Raw genomic sequence first — 22,924 nt, 5'->3', positions numbered from 1 at the left:
TCCAGCCTCCTGGAATTTCTTCTCCTTGGCCTCCATGCAGACAAAGGCTTTGTCCAGAGCGCTCCTCCAAAGACACACACACACGCACACACACACACACACCCTCCACCACAACCCTGCGATGCGCTCGGCAATAAATATTTCCAGATCAAAAGCCAGAAGCCAGTACGGAGATGCCAAAAAAGCAGATCCCAAATAAGAAGAATGATTTTGTTTGGGGCCTGAAACATCCTCAAGGGAAGAAAGTCGGGAGGATTATGGGGATAAGATATTTAAAAAAAAAAGAAGAAGAAGAAGACGTGCCGAGCAAATGCTGCAGCACGCAAGATGTCAGATAAATCCCCATCATGGATTTCCCTGTCTAGGAGGAACTGATAGAACAGGTGCAAGGAGACAGACTCTTTCGAGAGATTTTTTTTTTTTTTCCAGGAGGACTTCAGCTACAAGACAAATGGGTTTGGCTCTTGGCTGTCTTGCTAAATAGATGGGCCTGAGATGCCAGGGGCTGTAGGCCCTAGTGGATAAGAGGAGAGGGGGTTGGCTAGGAAGAATATATGCCTCGCTCATGAGTTAGGACAGGTGTGCATCATCTCTTTGATCCCACAGAGGATGAGGAAAGGACACACATTCACCACTGAAACATCCCCTTGGCTGTGGGCATCTGCCCCATGAATCAGCGCAGAAAAATGGCAGATTCCAACTTTCAAAGAATTTCAACTTTTTTAAACGCGCACACACACACATTCTTAGGGTTGCAAAAGGAGACATGGACCTGTGCAGGGAACACCTAGCAAAACCCCAGAAAGCCAGAAAGGGGTTAAAGAGGATTTCCATCATGGCTCCCTGATCTCCTCCTTGACCAACCCCACCGTACTTAACAGAAACAGGGGAACAGGCAAGGCCAGCCCAAGACATTTTGCTGCCTAAAGGACCTTATAGTCATTTCACTGGGCCACCCTCTTTCCCAGGACTGGCCCTAACGTTAGGCAGAGAGAGGAAGGAAGGAAGGAAGGAAGGAAGGAAGGAAGGAAGGAAGGAAGTTTTGCCGCACTGCCTAATAAACACACCTGTTCATTTAAAAGTTCTCCCAAGAAGGGTAAAGTATCTAAGAGCCAGACCAACCATTCCATCTGTGGGAGAAATGTAGATGAGAAACAACCATGTCCAAAATAAATAAATAAAGATCCACACAATTTGCAGCAAGGCACAACAGGAAAAGAGCTCTGGCAGATATCTGGTAACGCCACCTCTGGATCTTATCCAGCAACCCTCCAGATGACCTGTTTAGTGAGCATTCATCCTGATTTGCTTCCACAAAACATACACCCGGGTTAGACTATATCCAGTCTTCATGGCGCATCCCTTCTGTTTTATTTACAGGGTGGTTACATGCCAACGAGCATTCATCTTGAATTCACCCTGATTTGCTTGGCTGGCGACAATGCATCTTCTTCTTAATCGTTTGTTCATCCCACAATTTTCATTCCTTTTCACCATCACTTTCCTAACTGCAAAAAGCCTGTTGTCAAGTGGGTCTGTTGCACCAGCACATTAGTCCACTTTAGTTTCAGAAACCTAAATTTCCAGGATGTGCTTGAATCGCTCCTACAAAATACTGAAGGGTTGAAGTTGCTGCCTATTGGCTGATCAGCAATAACTTCCCACCTGCTTTCTGCGGGGGTTGGCTGTGCTATTGGGTTCCCCTAGGCAAGCTCCACAGTACATACAGCCAGTCCCCACAGGTGTACTCTCAGTGCCAGTCAGCTTATGGGTAGTGACAGCCTCATATACTCTGAGTCGAGAGTGGATTTCATGCTCTTTATTCAGCTCATAGTGGTGAGGAAGAATGAATGTTTCCCCAAAGTATCTGCTTTATATACATTATTTACACAATGGGCTGCACGTGATTGGCTAATTCCGGAATTCTCCTGTAGGCCAATCAGGTTGTGGATTCACTTCCATCTGGAGCTGGATTGGGTGGCTCCTGCAGACCAATCATACTGCTGCATTGTTCTAGGACCAATCAGACTGCTGCATTCTGAATCCTATTGTTCTAGGACCAGTCAGACTGCTGCATTTTGTATCCTATTCAACAGTACATAACACTTGCCAATGGACAGTCAGTAGCACACCTTGAGGCAGCTCTTGGGCGTGGGTTTGGGGGGGTGACTTCCTGGGCCAAACTGGGACCCATGCTCGGCCGAATTAGACTGAATGGCTAAAGTTCCCCACCTCTGAACTACTCTTGCTGGCAGTGACTCTTCAGAGTTTCAGACAAGAGTCTCTCCCAGTCTTAATGTGGAGATGCTGGGAACTGAGAGATGCTCTGCCACAGTTCTTCCCCATCATAACTAAAAGAGGGAGCCTCTTCCTTCACCCCCTCTTGGTCCTGATCTTGTCCTTGCCCCATCAGTAGGGCATCAAGGCTGGACATCTGCCCAAGCGCCCTTCCTGCCGTGCCAAAGCAATCCAGCCACGATGGGCAATTGGAATAGAGGACCAGGAAAGCAAAAAGCTGTTCCAGCTGTGACTCCTCCGACCCTTTCTGGAGGCTGCACATCTGGTTTCAATCAATCCTGGGAAACATTTTTTTCCCGTGCGGAGAAGTTTGACATTTTTGAACTTAAAAGGGGTGTGTTTGTGCTTGTGGAAGGGGCAGCATGGAGGTGCAGATTGGAGCTGCCTGTGACAGGGAGAGGAAAGCCCTATCAAGCCAGATAAGCCCTCTCCAGGGAGAGCTTGGAGTAAACAAGAGACAAGGAGAGGCCCAGTCAACATTTGGGTTTTTAAAAGAAGTGAGAGAGACAAAACCAGCAACGCCGTTGTGTTTCATGCATAGTGGATAAAGATGGCTCTCAAACATTTGTAGTAACATTTTACCAAACATTTTAGCATCTTAGGTGTGAACAGCTGAGGTTGGTTGCAGAGTATGCAAGCTTCTGGGTTCCACTGCATCCATCATCAGGCAAACTAATGGGAGATTCTCCTCCCTTTCCCTTCCACTTGATGAAAGATGTTTTGACATCATTCCAGAGCTTCCTTCCTCCTACACAGATATGTGCAATGGAATAACAGAATGATAATGGTGGTGGTGATAAGACATGATGATAAAACCAGCACATTTCAAAGGCAAGGAGCCACAGGGATGAACAGAAAACTGTGAGCTATGGGGCACAGTCTCAGCCAGCCAGGACCCCCAAAAGCAGCTGTGGAGAAATGAGGGATTTGGATCAGGGTCACAGAATGAGGCAGAAGACCCAGCTTTTTGCCGCTGTTAATTTCCTTCAACTTTTGAAGTCGGGGCCATGGCGGAAATCAAGGGTCAAGACTGTTAAGTTGTGGGTGGGCATAGCAGACGACACAGCGATTCTTCCAAAGCAGCTCTTTATTTGTAAGCTGGAACAGAACTGACTGAGGAGCTCAGTCAGCCTGCTTATATAGAGCTCCAGAACAATGTAACTGTTGCCATTTTCTAAAACTATCCAATCACTGAACGTCACTTTCGATCCTTCATTTGCATAACTATCTACAGTATCCCCCTGCTGGCCCAGGGTGAGAACTTCAGTACATAACAAAGACATATCAGGGTTTTGGTATGTATTTGAAGGTGTCATCAGGGGGGCAGACAAGATGCCCATTAGACTAGTGTCCCTCAAGTTGTGGCACTCCAGATGCTGGACTCCATCTGATTAGCCCCAGCCAGCATGACCAATGGCAAGGGATTATGGGAGTTGTAGTCCAACAACATCTGGAGGGCACCAGGTTGGCCAAAGTACTCCAAGTTGCCTTAGGACTGCAGCAGGTTTTTCCTGGTACCCAGGTTCTTCTCATGGGTCTTCCTCCAAGGAGGTCTCCCTGGGGTCCTGGCCGGATGGGATTGTGCCCCATAGCTTACAGTTTTCTGTTCATCCCTGTGGCTCCTTGCCCTTGAAATGTGCCAGTTGAGACTTGTAGGGCAGATGGCAGGGAGACCAACACTAGGTGGAGCCAGAGCCCAAGACAAGCAAGGCCACACCCACGCCAAACATTTAAAGCCCTATGATGCCACTTTAAGCAGCTGGGGCTTCCCCCAAAGAATTATGGGAGCTGTAGTTTGTTAAGGGAGCTGAGAGTTGTAAGGAGACTCTTCTGTTCCTCTCAGAGAGCTACAATTTCCAGAGTTTCTGGGGGATTGTCGCTCTGGGAGGCAAATAAGGGTCTCTGATTTCACTGAAATTGGTCTCTTAGCCATCTCTGCTCTAATCCTGCCTCCCTGGAGCAATGAAGAACATGCTTGTTCCATCTTCTCCCGTGCAAGAGCCCTTCTGAGATCTGAAGGCTGCCAATGTATTAGGTTTGGTTTCACAGCCTTCTCTTCCTCTGCCCTTCTACCCGCAGGTCAAAGTGGCCTCGGCAAGTCCACCATGGTGAACACGCTCTTCAAATCCAAGGTCAGCCGGAAACCAACAGGCTCCGGTTACGAGGAATGCATTCCCAAGACCTTGCAGCTGCTCTCCGTCACTCGCGGTGAGGACCCTGGCAGAATTATTATTGTTATTACATTTATGTCGCACCTCCCTTCCAAGGAACTCAAGCCAGCATCCATGAATCTCCCCCTTCCCATTTTATCTTCCTAACGACCCTGTGACGTAGGCTGAGAGTGTGTGACTGGCTCAAGATCACCCAGTGAGCTTTATGGCTGAGTGTGGATTTGAACCCTGGTCTCCCAGTTCCTAGTCCAACACTGTGACCAGTACACCACGCTGCCTCCTCTTTTGCACTTTCAGTGTTCTGAGGGAAACATCTGCTTCCCCTTCTCTCCTGTACTTGCCAGCCACAATCCTAATAAACTCATAATTTACCTAGTGTGGCTCCTTTTGTCCTACTATCAGCCCTCATTCCCATAATTTTTTACCTTTTTTTACACTAGGCTAGTTCACATTTCACACTCCCCCTTCTCTGTCCTCCATTGAGGCAAGCAAGAATAACTCTCAGGGTTCAAGGACACGTTCCAGGCTAGCAAAATCACTTGAGGATTTTTTTGGGGGGTGCCAATCAAGCCTTGAGGGGTGTGGCTTAGGAGGGGGTGTGGCCTAAGGAGAGCTCTGAGGGCCAGAAAGTGTTAGAAACTGAGAGATGAAAACAAGGAGCTAAATGGCACCTTAAACCAAGGTTATGGGCGCAACAATGGATTGTCTAGGCGCGCTTTTTTATAACAAGAATACTAAGCTGAAAATGAATGAACTGCAGCTAAAATATTATGTTCATTTTTCACATGGTCTAGTCCTCATCTTAAGCCTGCAAAATACAAAGCCATATTTCCCCTGCCTAGGCCCCTAATATTCTTAAGAGGGTCTCCTCTCCAGTCTTCAGAGAGTGGCTGGAAGTGGGGAGGCAGAAAAAGGTCCTTCTTTCCTTCCCACAGTGGCACTTTTAATCTGAAATCTTAGGCGCAGTACAGTGGCACCTTGGTTTACGAACTTAATCCGTTCCGGAAGTCCATTCTTAAACCAAAGCATTCTTAAACCAAGGTGTGCTTTCCCATAGCAGCGGGGGACTCAATTTACAAACGGAACACACTCAACAGGAAGCGAAACATGTTCTGCTTCCAAGGCAAAGTTCACAAACCAAAACACCTACTTCCAGGTTCGCAGCGTTCTTAATTCAACTTGTTCATAAACTAAGCTCTTCTTAAACCAAGGTACCACTGTACTACGCCCAGAGCTCAGATACTGCTTGCGTTAAGGAAATTCCCTGTCGCAAAACGCACCTAGAACAATGGGAGTTTTGAATGCTGGGACCAGATGGAAAGGCCTTTGGGGCCATATTTGTCTCCTAGCCCTGAGAACCCCATCTCAGTCTTAGAAGCTCTGCTGAAGGCCATTGTATAAATATTCTGAGTAAAATGCAATGAATAAATCAGTCTTTTAGGGAGAGGTAGTAAAGACAAAGTCATTAATAACATCTTACATTGGATTCCCTGATAATTTTATTAGGCTAGTTAGATCCACAAATAAAACATAAAGACTTAATGTGGAATTTAATAGCAGCTGCTCACATACTTGTGGTGCAAAATGGGGGAGGGGGAATAGGTCGCCACCAACAGTGAAAGAATGGCTAACAAAAGTTTGGAAAGCACATGAGCTGATGGAATTGATTAGCATGAGACAAGGCAGACAAGGGAGACAGGGTCACCTGGCTGTTCTGGTGAGATGAATTGCCATTCTGTTTAAATTCTATGCCTCCTTTGCATCTGTGCATATAAATTAGCACATGTGCATTTCATGCAAACCTGTCTTCTTATTTTTTAACAACAACAACAAAAATTATTTATATGGTAAACTATAAAAAGCAAAGGACAAGTAGAAAAACGCTCAGTCCGATGTTTTCAGGGCACAGAACAAGTGGAAGTTTAGGCAAGCCCAAAGTGTCTGCAGGCAAAACGGGGAAGAATCCTCTCTTACTCCATGGAGGGAGGGGAAGAGGGCATGGGGGCATGCGCAGTGAGTCTCTGAGGAGCTCTATGGAAGCCGTATATGTGAGAGAGACTTCTGTGTTAGAGAAGGCAGGATAAATCCATCAGTTTTGCTCTCAGTTTTTCATATTTCAAATTTTAAGTTCACATTTTGCGAGAAGGAAGTAGGCGAGCTTCCCTTTGGGATGAGAAGGGCCCCTCAGAGGCAGTGAACTAACACGTTTCGCTCTGTTTCCCAACAGTCGTTGAAGAGAAGGGTGTGAAGATGAAGCTGACGGTGACAGACACGCCAGGATTTGGGGATCAGATTAACAATCAAAACTGGTATGAGAGAGAACTGATTGCTGCTTCACTTCTCTTTCTTGGGGAAAGGGGGTGCACTAGGAGTTGAAACAACACAACCGTTAAAAGTGTTTCTGAGGTGTACATGAAACATTGGTGGGGCTTCTGTCTTTTGCCTTTTATAAATTGGGGTTTGCTTCCAGACAAACTGTTTATCAAACATTCTTCCTGATTTGTTTCCAGGGAGATGGGATGCTCTCCGCTATTTTTGAGCATTCGTTCAGATTTCTTTGTAATACAGCATTGCATCAAGCAAGTGTCATCACACACTTGCCAGTGCATCCCCCCCTTTCCTTAGTGCACAAAGTCCAATCTTTTTTGGGGGGGGGTGCAGATGCACAAGTCTTCCCAATCGACTGGAGCCACACAACCTGAATTTGCCACTCTGTGAGCATAGCACACCTGATTTCTGAGTAAATGCGCAAAGCAGAGCCTTCTACTCCAAAACTGTTGCTACGAGGATATGTGCATGTGAAACTTTCTTTTCTTAGGGGTGATTCTGAACCAGGGGTAGGCAACCTAAGGCCCGTGGGCCAGATGCAGCCCAATCGCCTTCTCAAGTCTGGCCCGCAGATGGTCCAGGAATCAGCATGTTTTTACATGAGTAGAATGTGTGCTTTTATTTAAAATGCATCTCTGGGTTATTTGTGGGGCATAGGAATTCATTCGTTGTTGTTTTTTTCAAAATTTAGTCCGGCCCACCACATGATCTGAGGGACAGTGGACCGGCCCACAGCTGAAAAAGGTTCCTGACCCCTGTTCTGAACAGAGAGGTGATGGCGGAAGGGTGTGCTTAACCTCATTTATACTGCAGAGTTTCTCTACTCCAAATTATTCCCCACACCACTGCCTGTTCTCCTTCCTCCAGAGTTCCCAGACATGGTTTTCCTCTCTCACATGCCAGGAGAGGAGCAACTTGAAGGGAGAATTTTCTCTGAGCATAAGAATCACCCTCTCTCCTTCCCCATAGCTGGGACCCAATCATCGAATATATCAACGACCAGTACGAGCGATACCTGAGAGAAGAGATCCTCATCAACCGCAAACGGAAGATCCCTGACACCCGAGTCCATGCCTGTGTATATTTTGTGCCACCAACGGGCCACTGGTAAGCCCTTCTTGCAGGTGGGGGTAGGGAGGCAAGTACAGGTGATAAGAGTCATCGTTTTCTCCCTGACCTCACCCACTTTATCTCTGATGGTGAAGAAGATCTTGCATTAAGGATACTCTTATTTCGTTATCATCAGGCATTCTTGGGTGTGTTGGAATGAGAGAGAGAGAGAGAGAGCAGAAATAAGTAGTCTAGTAAAACAGCTGGTGGAAAGGATAAAGAAACTTTTAAAAATAATAATAATTTATTTTTCATTCATAAAAATCCAACGGAGGCCACATGAATACAATACCAAATCATAATACAATCAAAAAAGCCAATTAACCAGTTCCGAATTCAATATTTTTGAATGACTTCCTGTGTTCCGGCTGTCAGGAGTTGATGTTATTCCTTAAGGATAAAGAAACTTAAGTCTTAGTTCTCGTAGCAAGCAACCACAAGCTTACATGTAGCCGTCATGGAGTCGAGAAGTTAATAAAAGGATGGCCCATGGCAAGAATATGAAAAGCCTGAGAGAAAACCCACAGACAAAGTTACTCAGGAAGGAATCAGCCAGGGAAGAGTAGGCTGCCTTTCTGTCTATCATCCCCACCCTCCATCGGTTCAGGTAACATTGCAAGTGTTGTCACTTTGCTTGCAACAGAGTGTAGGGCAGGACTGGGATCCTGTAGCCCTCCATAGGTTGTGGGAGCCTGTCTCCAGCGATGCTGGCTGGGGCTGGTGGGCATTTGCAGGGCCACAGGTTCCCCATTTCCCCGCTGAGTCGAGGGAAAAAATAGTGTAGACACTATGAATTCTGCTCTTGGAATTTTATATTAGGCCCCACCCTGCCCCTTGGTGTGTCTGGTTTGAAAGCCTATGCTTTTTCTACTTCCATTCTGTAAGTTGCTTTGAGACCCCTTGGTGCAATAATAATAATAATAATAATAATAATAATAATAATAATAATGCAGGAAACATAATAAATAATCATAATAATGTCCCATCAGCTGAGCCTGCGGGCACCACAGAGAAGCACACCGGGGCTGACTTAGGCATACCTTCGTACTCGCCAGGAATGCCTGTCACTTTCAATTAAAACAAAATCATAAAAACGTCTGCCAGGCTCCTTGTCCCCCATCCCCTCCTCTCCCTCCGTGTGTGGGTACCGTTAGCCCCATCGCTCCTTTTCCAACATCTGTCCCACAGCTGCTTCCTCGCCATTCTCCCTGCTCCACCCAGCATAGGTGGGAGGGGAAAGTTGTGTTGAGGCCAAGAATCCACTGGCTTCCGGGAGAGAGGAGTGGGCTGCTGGAGGGTGGGGCAGGGAGTGCTCTCAGTCACTGAGGGAGGTGAGAACGCTCCCAGGACACCTTGCTCTTGCAGTGGGCGTGGGCTGAGAGCAGTGGTGTAGTGGCAAATCCAGAAGGACGTGTACTTCTGATAGTCACAGCCATACCCCCTCACAGCATGCCCCTTCTAAGATTATCTAATAATTCCATAATTATTAAATAGCAGTGCGGGATGCATTGCAACAATCAGTGCAGATCTCCGTGTGCTGCTGAAATGTACTCGGAGTCGAGAGTGGATTTCATGCTCTTTATTCAGCTCATAGTGGTGAGGAGGAATGGAAGTTCCCCCAGAATGTCTGCTTTAGATACATTATTTACACAATGGGCCCCACGTGATTGGCTAATTCCGGGATTCACCTGTGGACCAATCAGACTGCTGCATTCTGGACCCTATTGTTCTAGGACCAATCAGACTGCTGCATTCTGAATCCTATTGTTCTAGGACCAATCAGACTGCTGCCTTTTGGATCCTATTCAACTCAGTACAGAACAGTTGCCTTTCAGCACCTGCATGGGCAAATGATTTGGAGTGCTCCGATATCTTCTTTCGGCGCAACTTTGGAAGTTCCATTGTGTGAAACAGAACATGCGCACTATGCTCTTGAATCTGAAGCACCCCTTGTGTTTTCAGTGTTCCTAAGTGCTTGGCTTTGGAGCATACAGAACAACTCCTTGGCGTTCTTTCTGACACCTTCTCCAGAGTGACCCTAGGAGCCAATCCTCTGTTACCGACTCAACTCATTTCACTCTGATTGGCTCTCATCAGCACACAGGTTGACATGACTTCTTCTAGTGGCTTAAAAAAGGAAGCCCCCCCCCCCTTTCATGTGGATTGGGCAGCTCTGGGGCACTGGAGACAGGGCTCCTACTACAAAAATAGTAATGGGTCTTGAGCTTCCCATGACTGCATCACTGGCTGGGAGGCAAAATAAATGGCCATCCCTCCCAGCATAGCCCCACTGAACGCCCTGCAGCCAGCTGCCCCCACACTCCAAAGCTTATGTTTTCTCTAGAGGTGATTCCAATGAGAAGTTGTGCCTTCTCTGTGCTGTGGCCCCCTTGCTTCTGTCAGGATGTGGCTTCCTGCCAAAAGCAGGGTTTGCAGGCACCATGATGAGGTGATCAGCAGTATCCACAGATCCCCACGCAGTTTGATTTCAAACCATGCAGGAGGAAGAAAAGGGGGGAAGGAAGGGAGATGGGGGGTGAGGTCGGGTGGCGATGTTTCTATTTTACTTACTATATGTAGGGTTTGGTTTGGTGTCAGCGTTGCTTGTGCAGGTTCTTTGCAGTTCACTCGTGTTCCTTCGGTGGTGAGAAAGGTTGGGGTTGGCCTAGGGTGTGGTTGTTCATTTGTGGTTGGCTGTGTCAACAAATGAAACTGATTTGTAAAAATTTTATATGGGGGGGGGGGAATACGAGAGAGAGACATTGCACACACTTTTGTAAATCAAGAAAATCTTTAGCAAAATAAGCCATGCAGGAGGAAGGAAAAACACTTGATGACATCAGGCAGTTGACAGGTGGGTGGCTACCTACCGGAGGGACCTGCAAGATTCGAGGAGGGGAGGGACCAGCCCAGTAGCCGGATCCAGTTCCTCATCCCTGCCCTGTGGAGGCTGGCCTATTTCCTAGTGCCTCACCAACCTCGGTCTGCCCTCAGCCAGCCCTCACCACCCTTCCTGCTCATTTACAGCCAGTACAGTGGCCTTGGCTGCTTCCTTTCTCAGTCTTGGTTGTTGCCCTTGTAGAGTTCATCAGGAGTGGCGTGAACAGGGGCCGAACTAGAATTAGTTGGCTCCACCTGTCATTGGCTCTGGCTGCACCTATTCTTGGGCTCCCTGCCTTCCACGCTCCCAATTCCAAAGGCCCCCTGCCATCCCTTGCCTTAGACCAAAGAGCCCAGGGCACATGACTCCAAACGACATCTCTTTTGCAAACACCAAGCATGCAGGCCAATAGACCGAGGCTTCCAATGGTACAAAGAAGCCCTTGCTCAGATTTCTTCATAGCATGATATTGGGAAGGAGTCGAGGCTGACTCTTCCGTGTCAGTGGCAAGACCTTCTGTATCAGATTTTAGGCTCCCCATTAAAAATTAGTTACGTGAGTTTACGGGAAAGAGCGATCCGTTCGGAGGACGCTGATTAGCAAATGGTCGTGATTGAAGAAAAGCATGCAGCCCGTCTTGATTTATCCACCTTCAGATTAAGCCGCAGCTCAGAAGCAGAGAGTGGCATCTTTCCTAATAAATCCCATCAGTAGCAGCCACTCTTGTTTAGTTGTTTGCCAGAAAATGGATCTCCAGTTTCTCAACACGAGGGCTTTTGCATACAAACGGACAGAATAATCTCTCTTTGGCTGGCAGGGAGATTTTGCCGACTCAAAGCAACTTCAGACTTAAATACTAGGATTAAATGACACAACAGACCCTGCGAGTGTGATGGTAACTTCCAGCTTCCTCAAGTAATGGGGTGGCTGGGTAGTAAGGCCAGGTAACATGTCACAAACACACTCCCAGCATCCTATAAATCTTTCCACAAGCAAGATGGGAACGTTCTGAGCCTTTCTGGCAGCCGAGACATTGGCTCCATCCGCACAATGTATTTAAAGCAGCATCATACCACTCTGGCTTCCCCCAGAGAATCCTGGGAACTGTAGTTTATTAAAGGTGGTATTGTTCTTAAGGAGACCCCAATTCCCCTCATGGAGCTGCAATTCCTAGAGTTGCTTGGGAAGAAGGATTGATGGTTTAACCACTCTGGGAATTGTAGCTCTGGGAGAGGAATTGCAGCTCTCAGCACCCTCAACAAACTACAGTTCCCAAGATTCTCAGGGGGAAGACATGACTCTCAAAGTGTGGTAATTGTATGGTAAGGATCTGACCTTATACTTCAAGCCTAGAAGGACAAATACCCACCATCAATTATGCAGGGTTGAAGGACCTTACTGCCCCTCCTACAATTAAACATATTTCAACATCAAATTTGTTTTAATATTTATTGGGACATTTGGATGGCTAATATCAACTGAGATAGATTTATTGATGGCCATTGTATTATTAATGTGGGCTGGTGGTTTATTTTTCTTCTATTCCCCCCCTTTTTTGTTAGGTTAAACTTGCAATAAATTTATTTTATTTTATTTTATTTTTAAGGGGTAACTTCTATGGGGCATTATCATCAAGGAGTATTGTAGAACTGAGGAATGTTATTATGTGTAAACTTTCAAAGAGCAGAGCCCCACTTCTTCAGGTGCAAGGAGCATACAGTGGTACCTCAGGTTAAGTACTTAATTCGTTCTGGAGGTCTGTTCTTAACCTGAAACTGTTCTTAACCTGAAGCACCACTTTAGCTAATGGGGCCTCCCGCTGCCGCCGCGCCGCTGGAGCACAATTTCTGTTCTCATCCTGAAGCAAAGTTCTTAACCTGAAGCACTATTTCTGGGTTAGCGGAGTCTGTAACCTGAAGCGTATGTAACCTGAAGCGTGTGTAACCCGAGGTACCACTGTATTCCCCTTCACCCCAGGCTGCAAAATGAGCCAGTGGAAGTGAAGTGGTTAGGGTGTCAGACTAGGACCTGGGAGGAGATCACAGTTCAAATGCAATATAAATGCAGTAAATGCATTTATATTGGATATAAATGCAGTCAATAGAATGTAATAGAATGTAACGTCTTGAGCTGGCCCTTTACATCACTGCTGCAAGGGACTTCCTGTATTTCTCCCGTCAGGTTGCGCCCCTTGGATCTGGAGTTCATGAGGCGGCTCAGCAAGATCACCAACGTTGTGCCTGTGATCGCCAAGGCCGACACTCTGACCTTAGAGGAACGCGCAGAGTTCAAACGGAGGGTAAGAAGAGCATTGGTGGAAGCAGAAGGCAATGGCAAAGTTTCCTCAAATTTGGGTTGCAAGCCTAGCCCTGCATACCTGGGAGTAAGCCCCATTGAATCCAATGGGATTTGCTTCTCCGTAGACACAAGGGTGCTTCCAGACCACCTATTTATTGATCATTCATCCTGATTTGCTTGTATGGAGATAAGAGAGCGTTGGCTTTTTAATGAGTTCCCATTCTGGTCTGTTTGCAGGGTTGTGTCAAAGCAAATGTTATCCCACATGCTTCCCAAGGCAGCTTTCCGTCGTTCTCCTTACTACGCAAAGTCTGACCTTTTTCAGGAAGTGGGTTTGTTGCGCAAGACCTCCCAATCAACTGTTAATTGCGCAGCCTGACTTTGCTATTATGTGATGAATCCTTCCCCCAAAATATTGATGGTCTGGAAGCACCCACGATTAGAATTGCACTGTTTTTTTTTTATTATTTAGTCAGAAAGATCTACAGACAGCTTAATTGCAAAACTGGACTTAAATCCACACTTAACTTTTGCCCCTTCCTTTCCAGGCACAGTACATGACAGAGTCATGTCATTCTTAACAAAATATATATTTCATGTTCAACACATTCCCAATTCCGAATAACGGCAGTTCTGACTAAACATTCGCTTCTGCACTTTGACAGTACAAGACTGCAGTCTCTTCATACTGTGCACGGTTGCATTTGTGTGGTTTTGTAAGAGAACACCATGTGAATACTGTACAACCAAGTTGTTGTGTGATACGCGTGTTGTGTTACACATACAAGGGTAATGTTTGAAGTGCATGCTTAGTTCAGCAACAATCGTGTGGGTATATCTCACTTATATTAGTTGTTACGATCATAATATTCTCAGCAGGTATGAATATTGTCATTTTTATTATTAGCATAAAATCAAGGTCACACTTTGATTTTATATCCTATGTAAAGATTTTTAGCTGGTCCACCCTTGCTGGGGGGGCCAAAAACATTTTTTCACCGGCACCCAAGTCCACTCTCGGCAGCCCTTCTCATGGTCCCTAACAGCTGCCTTCCGATCTGCGTGTCAGTCCAGGAAATGTGAAATCATGTTAGTTTGCTTTAAAATGCAGGTGGAATGAAACCCTCAAGTGTCTGCACTCTGACATGGTGCAAGCCAGAAGGAGATTCTCTGCTGTTTGTGCAAAGTGGTGCAAAGACAAGGCGGAAAGCAGGAGAGAGACCCTGGCACCCTGTAGGCTCCTCATGAGTATCACCACACACTGGGCTTGAATTTGCTTTGCTCACATAACTTTCCTTTGCCCTGGCCACGAAGAAGGTACATTTCCAAGTCAGCAAGGGGGAGTTCTGGTCTCAGTGCCAAAAACTTTTCTCTTGGCAGATTCAGGATGACTTGAAGGCCCACGGAATCCATGTTTACCCACAAGAGGACTTGGATAGCGACCCCGATGACAGGCTTTTGAACGACAAAATACGGGTAAGTGCTGGCAATCTGGAAAGGGGAGAAATTGACTAAGAGTTGTTCGGTGCTTTTTCTCTTTAATACATTGTTGGCACTACAGTCGTCCCTTGGAAGTCGAACAGAATCCGTTCCGGAAGTCCTTTCGACTTTCAAAATGTTTGAAAATGAAAGCACGGCTTCTGATTGGCTGCAGGAAGCTCGGCTTCCAAAAATAGTTCGTAAACCAGAACAGTTGCTTCCGGGTTTGCAGCGTTCGGGAGCCAAAACGTTCGGGAACTAAGCTGTTTGAAAACCAAGGTACGACTGTATTCTCTCTTGTCTCTTTACATACACACACACACACACACACACAGGTGATTTGTTTCTTTTATAATATTGCGTTGGAAGTATTTGCCTTTTCAGAAAACAGTACCCTCTGTTTGAATCAGCATTATGTGCCTTCAAACATAGCCAAATCTGATTGGCTATATAGCATTGTTGCCTACTTCCTTTTGCTATGTGATCCCTGATTGACTGGGATTATCCATAGGCCAAGTCTAGGGAGCAGGGTCCTCACTCTCAGATATATTCAGTTTGCTCTCAGTGAAAGCAAAATGTAAAGGACTGTGTGGTATTCTGAGACACTCCCTATCAACGACGCAATCCCTGATTGGCCGGGTCTCATCCAGGATAAAGGCAGTTCAGTAAACAGAAGGAGGGAAACATTGGTTGCCTTAAGGTCTACCAGAGGGCCCAGGCTTTGAAGTGTCCCTCCAAAAGCAAATTAAAAGAAAAGAAATTATTTTTTAAAAAAAAACATTTTTCAGGATTCCAGTAGGAAATGGAAGTGTGCTTCAGTTCAGCTGAAGTTCTGTGTTCTTTTAAAAAACCTAGTGTTTAGGCATGGTGGTGGTGCTAGCCATGTTGTGCTAATTTATTTATTATTATTTATTTCATTTCACAAAAATTACATATTGTTAAAAAAAAAACAACTCAAAGATAATGGAACCAACCCATTATCAGCACCATCCACAGTCTGCAAGTACCAGATGTTCATTAACAAGGCAGGGAAGATGGTGTTCTGCTCCTTTAACAGCATCTGCACATTTTTCACTTCAAGTGCTGTAATACTAGAGCTTTCCAAGAAAAGGTGTGGCGGCAGGGGAAAAAACACCCTTGTTCTTCCCTGGACTGATGTCCCTCTCATTCTCTTAATCAGGAGAAAATCCCCTTTGCAGTGGTGGGAGCCGACAAGGAGCACCAGGTGAATGGGAAGAAAGTCCTGGGCCGCAAGACCAAGTGGGGGATCATCGAAGGTAAACCCTTCTGGACTGGGGAAGCCCTGGAGGAGAACTTCTGCAGGTTGGAGGGAAGGGCTGTAGTTCAGTGTCAGAGCATCTCATTTTACATGCAGAAGATCCCAGGTTCAATCCCCAGGCTCTCTTCAGGCTGCCTGAAATTCTGGAGAGTTGCTGGGTAGGCAACCTAAGGCCCGGGGGCCGGATCCAGCCCAATCACCTTCTAAATCCAGCCCGTGGACGGTCCAGGAATCAGCGTGTTTTTACATGAGTAGAATGTGCCCTTTTATTTAAATTGCATCTCTGGGTTATTTGTGGGGCATAGGAATTCGTTCATTTTTATTTTTCAAAATATAGTCCGGCCTCCCACAAGGTCTGAGGAACAGGGGACCGGCCCCCTGCTGAAAAAGTTTGCTGACCCCTGAGATAGACAATACTGAGCTAGGAGGACCAATGTTCTGGCTCCGCATAAGGGCAGCTTCCTATGTTCCTATTTAAATCAGCTCTTTAGTCCAGATCATGAGGACTAGAAACTTACTTTCAAGGAAGGATCATATAGCTCAGTGTCAAAGCATCTGCTTTACCTGCAGGAGGTCCCAGGTGCAATCCCCAGCATCTCCAGGTAGGGCTGGGGAAGGGAGAGAGAGACCCCCTGCCTGAAACCTTGCAGAGCTGCTTCCAGTCATTGTAAGCAATATACTGAGCTAGACGGCCCAATGCTCTGGCTTGGTATAAGACAGCTTCTGCGGCTTTGGGTCCTCCTGCCAACTGCTCACCCAGGAGAGAGGCACCTGGGGGAGTCTTGCTCTGCTTCCTCTCCAATCTTAGGCGCAGAGTTCAACCTGCAGAGCATGGTTTTCCACTCCCCTCCCCACCACCCCACGGTGCATTCCACACTGACAGCAGCAATCTGCCCCATCCATGGGCCAGCATAGTCCTGCTACTCCCACCTGGGGGGAAAAGGATGCTGGCCAAAAGCAGAGGGAGAGGTGCTTTGGCGGAACAAGAATCAAGCAGGGGAATTTTTTTCCTGCCTTTGAGCTGTATTGTCAGAGTGCCGTGCTCTCGTGGACAGAAGCACCCCTGTTTCCCAGGGACATCCAGAATCCTCGCCCCAAATTAATCCTGTTTGGCACATCAAAATAAATGCTTGTGTGAACTGCCTGCAGTAGCGCTAGATCCTGTGGACTGGCTTGCAATAGTGTGATCTGACCCAAATGCCTCACCCCCAAAACTGTTCTAGCTGACAGATTCTGCCCCAGTGGAAGTTTTCCAAACCATCTTCAAGGGCAGCCCCACGTAGAATGCATTGCAATCCACAGGGACATAGGAAGTTCCCTTATAGTACCAAGTCAAGCCATTGGTCTATCTCGTTCAGTATTGTCAACACTAAGGGCTGACCCAGACCTGCATTTACACCCTGCTTTCCCCCTGGGAAGCCAATCTTTACTGCTGAATTGGAGCAAACATCATCCGGGTTTTCTCCAGACTGATGTTTGCTCTGATTTAGCACTAAAGAGCAGGTTTTCTGGGGGGAATCAGTGGGGTGAAAGCAAAAATGGTTGGATTCGTGATTTCTAGGCATGAGTCACACAGAAGTGTGGACGAGCCCTGAGTGGCAGCCGTTCACCAGAATTTCTCCAGGGTCTTTCCCGTTCCTACCTGATGGCCCCAAGGAGTGAGATCTCCCTACCTAGAGATCCAAGGGGAAAGGCCACAGCTCAGTGACAGAACATCTGGCTTGCACAAAAGAAAGTGTTGGTTTCAGTTCCCAGCATCTCCAGGTAGGGCTAGGAATGCCCTCAGTCTGAAATCCCAGAACGCCCCTGCCAGTCCGTGAGGACAACACTGAGCTAGATGGAGTCTTGCTCTAAGGCAGCTTCCTATGCCTTGGAGGGCTCATGCCTTGAGGAGTTGCACAGATTGCGAGAATTCTGGGGAAGGGCCATAACTCACCGGTAGAGCACCTGCCTTGCAGACAGAAGGTCACAGGTTCAATCCCCGTCATCTCCAGGTAGGGCTGGGAATGTCCCCTGCCTGAAACCCTGGGAAGATGCTCCCAGTCAGTGTAGACAGTAGAGACAGAGAGAGGCCAATTGGTCTGATTCAGTATAGGTTCCTGTGACCATGTCATCTGCCACTGAGTTGCAGACATGTTGTCGGTTTACCAGGTTGAATTTTGATGTTGCTTCACCAAATTTAGTTTTAACTTGCTAAAGGTTGCAGTTGTGGGTTCTACATTGCAGGCCTCCTCATTTGGGTGGCGCCATCTGAGCTTGTTCTGCTGATTTCCCAGTGTGTCACTAGTGAGGATCGGGGATCAAGGACTGGCCAAGCTCTGCTGTAGCTTGCAGGAAGATCTTAAGGGCTAAGTGAAGTTCCTGACCAGAACTGCCTTCATACTTTCCAGCTGTCTCTCCCCATCCCTCCACACCACCACAAACACTCTTCACTGGCTTGTATTTAGAAATCTGCTGCCCTCTGGTGTTAAGCAGTCTCCTTGCAGGCGTACCTCTAGGGAGCCCGGACCTTCCAAAGCATGGGTAGGCAAACGAAGGCCCGGGGGCCGGATCCAGCCCAATCGCCTTCTAAATCCGGCCTGCAGACGGTCTGGGAATCAGCGTGTTTTTACATGAGTAGAATGTGCCCTTTTATTTAAATTGCATCTCTGAGTTATTTGTGGGGCATAGGAATTTGTTCATATTTTTTTTCAAAATATAGTCTGGCCCCCCACAAGGTCTGAGGGACAGTGGACCGGCCCCCTGCTGAAAAAGTTTGCTGACCCCTGTTCCAAAGCATTGCATTATGATCTCCCGATTAGACCCAACTCAGCAGCTGGGGAGCTGGGGGCGATGCTGAAAGCAGGAGAGAGGGACACTTTGTCTGATCCAGCAGGGCTCTTCTTAGCTCATGTTCCTACAAGGCAGCCTTCCTCAACCCAGCTGTCTTGGACTACAACTCCCATCAGCCCATGCTGTTTGGGCCTCATGGGAGTTGTACTCCAAAATGTACATGCTGGCTGGGAATGATGGGAGTTGTAGGCCACAAACATCTGGTTAGGGAAGTCTGCTATGAGATGGCATGGAACTGCTCTTTCAAGCTTTGGGTGGGGCGAGCAACAGAGACACCTGGCTCAGTCCATCCTTGTCCCCTTCTGACACATTTGCCTCGCTGTCACTGAAAATGTTCAGCTGTCATCTGCGCTTTCCTTTCAGTGGAAAACCCGGGCCACTGTGAGTTTCCTCTGCTGCGGGACCTCCTCATCCGGTGAGTTGTGGGAGTTGGAAGTCTTGCTACTCTTTTTACTTTGAAGGAAGGGCTCCCTGTTGAAGCTTTTGAGCATGACTATCTGACAGGGCAGTGGGGGGTGAAATATGTAAATAAAACTAGCAGTTTTAAATACGTATACAGTCAAACCTCGGATCCTGAACGGCTCCGTTTTGGAACGTTTCTGCTCTTGAACACCGAAACCCTGGAAGTAAATGCTCTGGTTTTCGAACATTTTTCAGAAGCTGAATGACTTCCGGGGAGTTTATTTCTTTTTTTCTCCATGGACTTTGCTGACCGCCCTTTGATCCTTGGTTGTTGAATGTTTCGGAGTTCGAACGGTCTTCTGGAACGGATTATGTTCGACAACCAAGGTTTGACTGTATCATAAAACAGCATGGCCTATTAATATACAGGTCAAAGTTTTTATGCCTTGGTATGCTTCCTTCAACAACAACAAAGTTTTTAGCAGCTGCCAAAAACAGGACAGCAAAGGTACCTGGCTAATACCAATGGGCAGGGAATTCCAAAGATTCAGGTGTCACTGCACCAAAGGATCAGCTCTGCAGATCAAAGGGTTTGATTGGGCATAGATGGGGTCAACCAAGATGACCTTGTTTTCTTAGGGCTCTCCAGGAGCCTGGAACAGGAATGTGACCATTGTAGTCCTTCTTTGTGGGGTGAGGACAGAGGGTCTGACAGATGGGGAAGGAGGAGGAGGAGGAGGAGGAGGAGGAGGAAGAAGAAGAAGAAGAAGAAGAAGCACCCTCCCCATCCATCTATCTGGCCAGGAGGGAAGGGTCATTGGAAACCTTGACTTGCCAGGCGGCTCCAACTTCTTCCTCTTTTCCTCTCCCTTCCCAGATCCCACCTGCAGGACCTCAAGGACATCACCCACAGCGTGCATTACGAGCAGTACCGCGCCCAGCGCCTCAACGAGAACAACCTCCTGGCCACGGGCGGCAAGCAGCTGGCCCTGAGCTGCCTCAATGGAGAGTTGGAGAGCCAACTTTGAGCTGCGGGGACAGCTTGGCCCCTCTTCCTCCTCTCCAGCCTCAACAGACACCCTCCACCAATAGCGTCAGTGGACTGGTTCCCCTCTCCCTCCCCCCGAACCCCCTCTTCCGGGAACAGCTGGAGCAGAGTTCCTGAGCCCCCATCTCTGACGAGGACAAGCAGCAGCTCTTGACTGGGAAATCTCAACTTTGCTGCCGGGCGCCTTCCTGCCCCTTCCTTTCCGTCTGCCTCCTGCTCAGCCTCACACCTCAGAGCAGAAGGACACTGGGAGGGTGAGAGAGCCCAGCAGCCCACCTTACCCCTCTCCACCCTTGGCATCTCATGTGGGACACCGTTCTTTGTCTTGGCTCAGCCTCTGCTTCTGAGCCAAGCAGTGCATGTGACCCTGGGGAGACCTCCTTGCCGCCTGTTGAGGCTGTCCCCTCCTTCCAGACTCCACTGCTTTGTCAGGCAACCCACTTGTCCCAATGGGCCCTGGCAGAGCCGGCCAATTTCTTTCCTTAACCCTTAAATGACACCACACCCATGTGTGTTTCTTCTATGACATTTTTATCTCCAATATGCTGGCAATACTAGGACAGTTCTCCTTCGTATTCGTTGGTTGGCAGAGGTGGAGGGGGGAAGGCAGGTAGCAGAGAGCTTTTGAAGGGCCTGTAATGCATGAAAGGTTAAGCCCGCCATCCCTGAGGGCAAAGAGGGAGCCCCATTTCAGACCCTCCTAGGCTGGGGTTCTAGCAACTGTCATAGCCCACATGCGAAAGCAAAGAGAATCTTCTGGAGAAGTTTCCGCCTCCCAGTGTTCCTGCAGGACTTCAGACTGGCTCTTTGGACCACCCTCAGTTTGTAAGAACCAGGGAGGGGGCATCATTTGAAGGCTACTGCATCGAGCCAGGAGGCCAATAACCGGCTTGTACAATAAAAACATCTGTGCTGATTGAAGCAAAACTCCCTCTTCATATCTCTTGCCCCCAGAGAAGAGTCTGGGGTTGGGAATTAAGAGAAGACCATTTTCCAGCTGGTCCCTTGTTGATGCAGGAGCAGTACAGGAGAACAGCGCCATCTCCTGGAAGGAGGTCAGCCTGCCCAGGCTCACGTTTTCATCCTTCTACTTTTATACTCTTGGGCAGGGGGCCTGTGTGCAGATTGTGCTTCTCCAGTTAATCCATTAAAGAGCAACTGTAGAAGGTTGTTGGGTTCTTTGGTTTTGTTTTGCCTGGTTGCTTTGAGTTCTTCTCGAGGGTGAAGCTGGGGACCTCTCTCGGCTCAGGGCTTGCCTTTCAGTGAGCCAATATAAGGTGTTTGGTTCAAGCAGGGCAGCAGGAGAGATGGTAGCTCATCCACACACTTTTTACTATTGGCTGCCCCACAAGGCTGTTCCCCCACCCCAGTTGCTGCTGCTGTCCACTACAGGCCCCCGTGCCTCCTGCCCACTTAAGAAAGAAAGCCAGGTGATATCGAGTAGCTCAGTTGGTAGAGCATGAGATGGTTAATCTCAGGGTCATAGGTTTGAGCCCTATATTGGGCAAAATATTCCTGCATTGCAGGGGGTTGTGCTAGAAAACCCTCATGGTCCCTTCCTACTCTACAGTTCTATGATTCTCTGGGTACCTGCTGAATGGGTTTAAGCTTCAAACAGTTTTTGCTGCCACAGCAAAATTGTAGCAGTGGCACAGATGCTTCTACAGGTTCTCGGGTTCGGTCTTGTTCCCTCATGTACTGGAAGGAAGTTGTACTGAGGAGGTAGAGAGGAGGGGCAGGTGAGGGAAGAAATTGGATTCAGTTTGCATTTAAAGGCAAACCCATTTAATTCACACTTTCAGAACACAGCCATCCCTCAGAACTGACGCTTCTCCAAATTTTGCAATGCAGTTCACCAGCCAAGTACTGTGCACAAAAATGCATATTATATACTAAAGTGCATACGAATGCATATATTCCGGGGGGGGGATTAAAAATGCATTATATTGGGGGACGTTACTTTGCCAAAATGTGCAGAATAGTCAAAATTTTGCAAAGAGGTATGCTAGGAGAAATTTGCACAAAATGCTGATGAATTTTCATGAGGATGTGGAATAAAGTTGGAAAATGATGTGCAAATGGGGAGAACTGGACTTAAGACTAGAAGAAGATGAAACTGAGAGAAACCTCAGTGGACATATTTGCCTATCCCTAGCTGCTGATCCACCATAGGGAGTTGAATGGGGGGGGGGGCTGAGTAGGCAACAACTGGACAGCATTTGCTAAGGCAGCCAAATGTCTCCCTCTCCTGTTGTTCTCTGGTGATAGTGGTGAAAAAAGTAAATTTTTCACTATGGTTCCTGAGGAGTAGGCTCCCATCTCTGTTGGATGCCATCGTGAATCAATATGGCATGCTGAACCTTCTAATTTTGTTGGTTTCTTAGACATCCCAATCACTGCCAGGTTCAGGGTTGTTAGGCAATGAAAGAGAGGTCTACTGCAGGGGTCAGCAAGGTTTACCTTGCCTGGGCCAGATCGCACGGGCACTCTTTCCAGCGTCTGCATCTGCGCAGACACGATTTCCAGCGTCTGCGTATGCACAGCCACGATTTCCGGTGACGCAGAAGCAAGTTCCTGTGCCACACTGCGCTGGCTTAGTACAGCGTGCGGGGACTCGCCGAGCGGGCGGTTCGGGGGCTGCTCGTGGGCCGGTTAAATGACCCCCATGGGCCGGTTGTGGCCCATGCGCCTTAGGTTGCCGTCCCCTGGTCTACTGCTATCAACACAATAATGGGTGAATGGTGGAGGCAAAACTGAAAGACCACGGACAGCTCCGAGTGAGCCACTTGCTCTGACAA

At 47.6% G+C, this 22,924-nt stretch overlaps 1 protein-coding gene across 1 annotated transcript in view; it reads left to right on the top strand.

The window, feature by feature from the left end:
• The window catches only part of SEPTIN12 (septin 12), a 72,530-nt gene extending 51,234 nt beyond the window's left edge, over positions 1 to 21,296 (top strand). The window contains exons 5-12 of the mRNA XM_080981957.1: positions 4,378 to 4,506; positions 6,697 to 6,778; positions 7,767 to 7,904; positions 12,970 to 13,087; positions 14,467 to 14,562; positions 15,746 to 15,842; positions 19,040 to 19,091; positions 19,956 to 21,296. Coding sequence (XP_080838083.1) covers positions 4,378 to 4,506; positions 6,697 to 6,778; positions 7,767 to 7,904; positions 12,970 to 13,087; positions 14,467 to 14,562; positions 15,746 to 15,842; positions 19,040 to 19,091; positions 19,956 to 20,106 — 863 coding nt within the window. The 3' untranslated portion in view covers positions 20,107 to 21,296. The remainder of the gene's footprint in view (positions 1 to 4,377; positions 4,507 to 6,696; positions 6,779 to 7,766; positions 7,905 to 12,969; positions 13,088 to 14,466; positions 14,563 to 15,745; positions 15,843 to 19,039; positions 19,092 to 19,955) is intronic.
• Positions 21,297 to 22,924: the final 1,628 nt, after the last annotated feature.

This window comes from Podarcis pityusensis (genome assembly GCF_964106645.2).
Source record: "Podarcis pityusensis genome assembly, chromosome: 14".
NCBI lineage: Eukaryota > Metazoa > Chordata > Lepidosauria > Squamata > Lacertidae > Podarcis > Podarcis pityusensis.
This window is presented reverse-complemented; position numbering and strand designations above follow the sequence as displayed.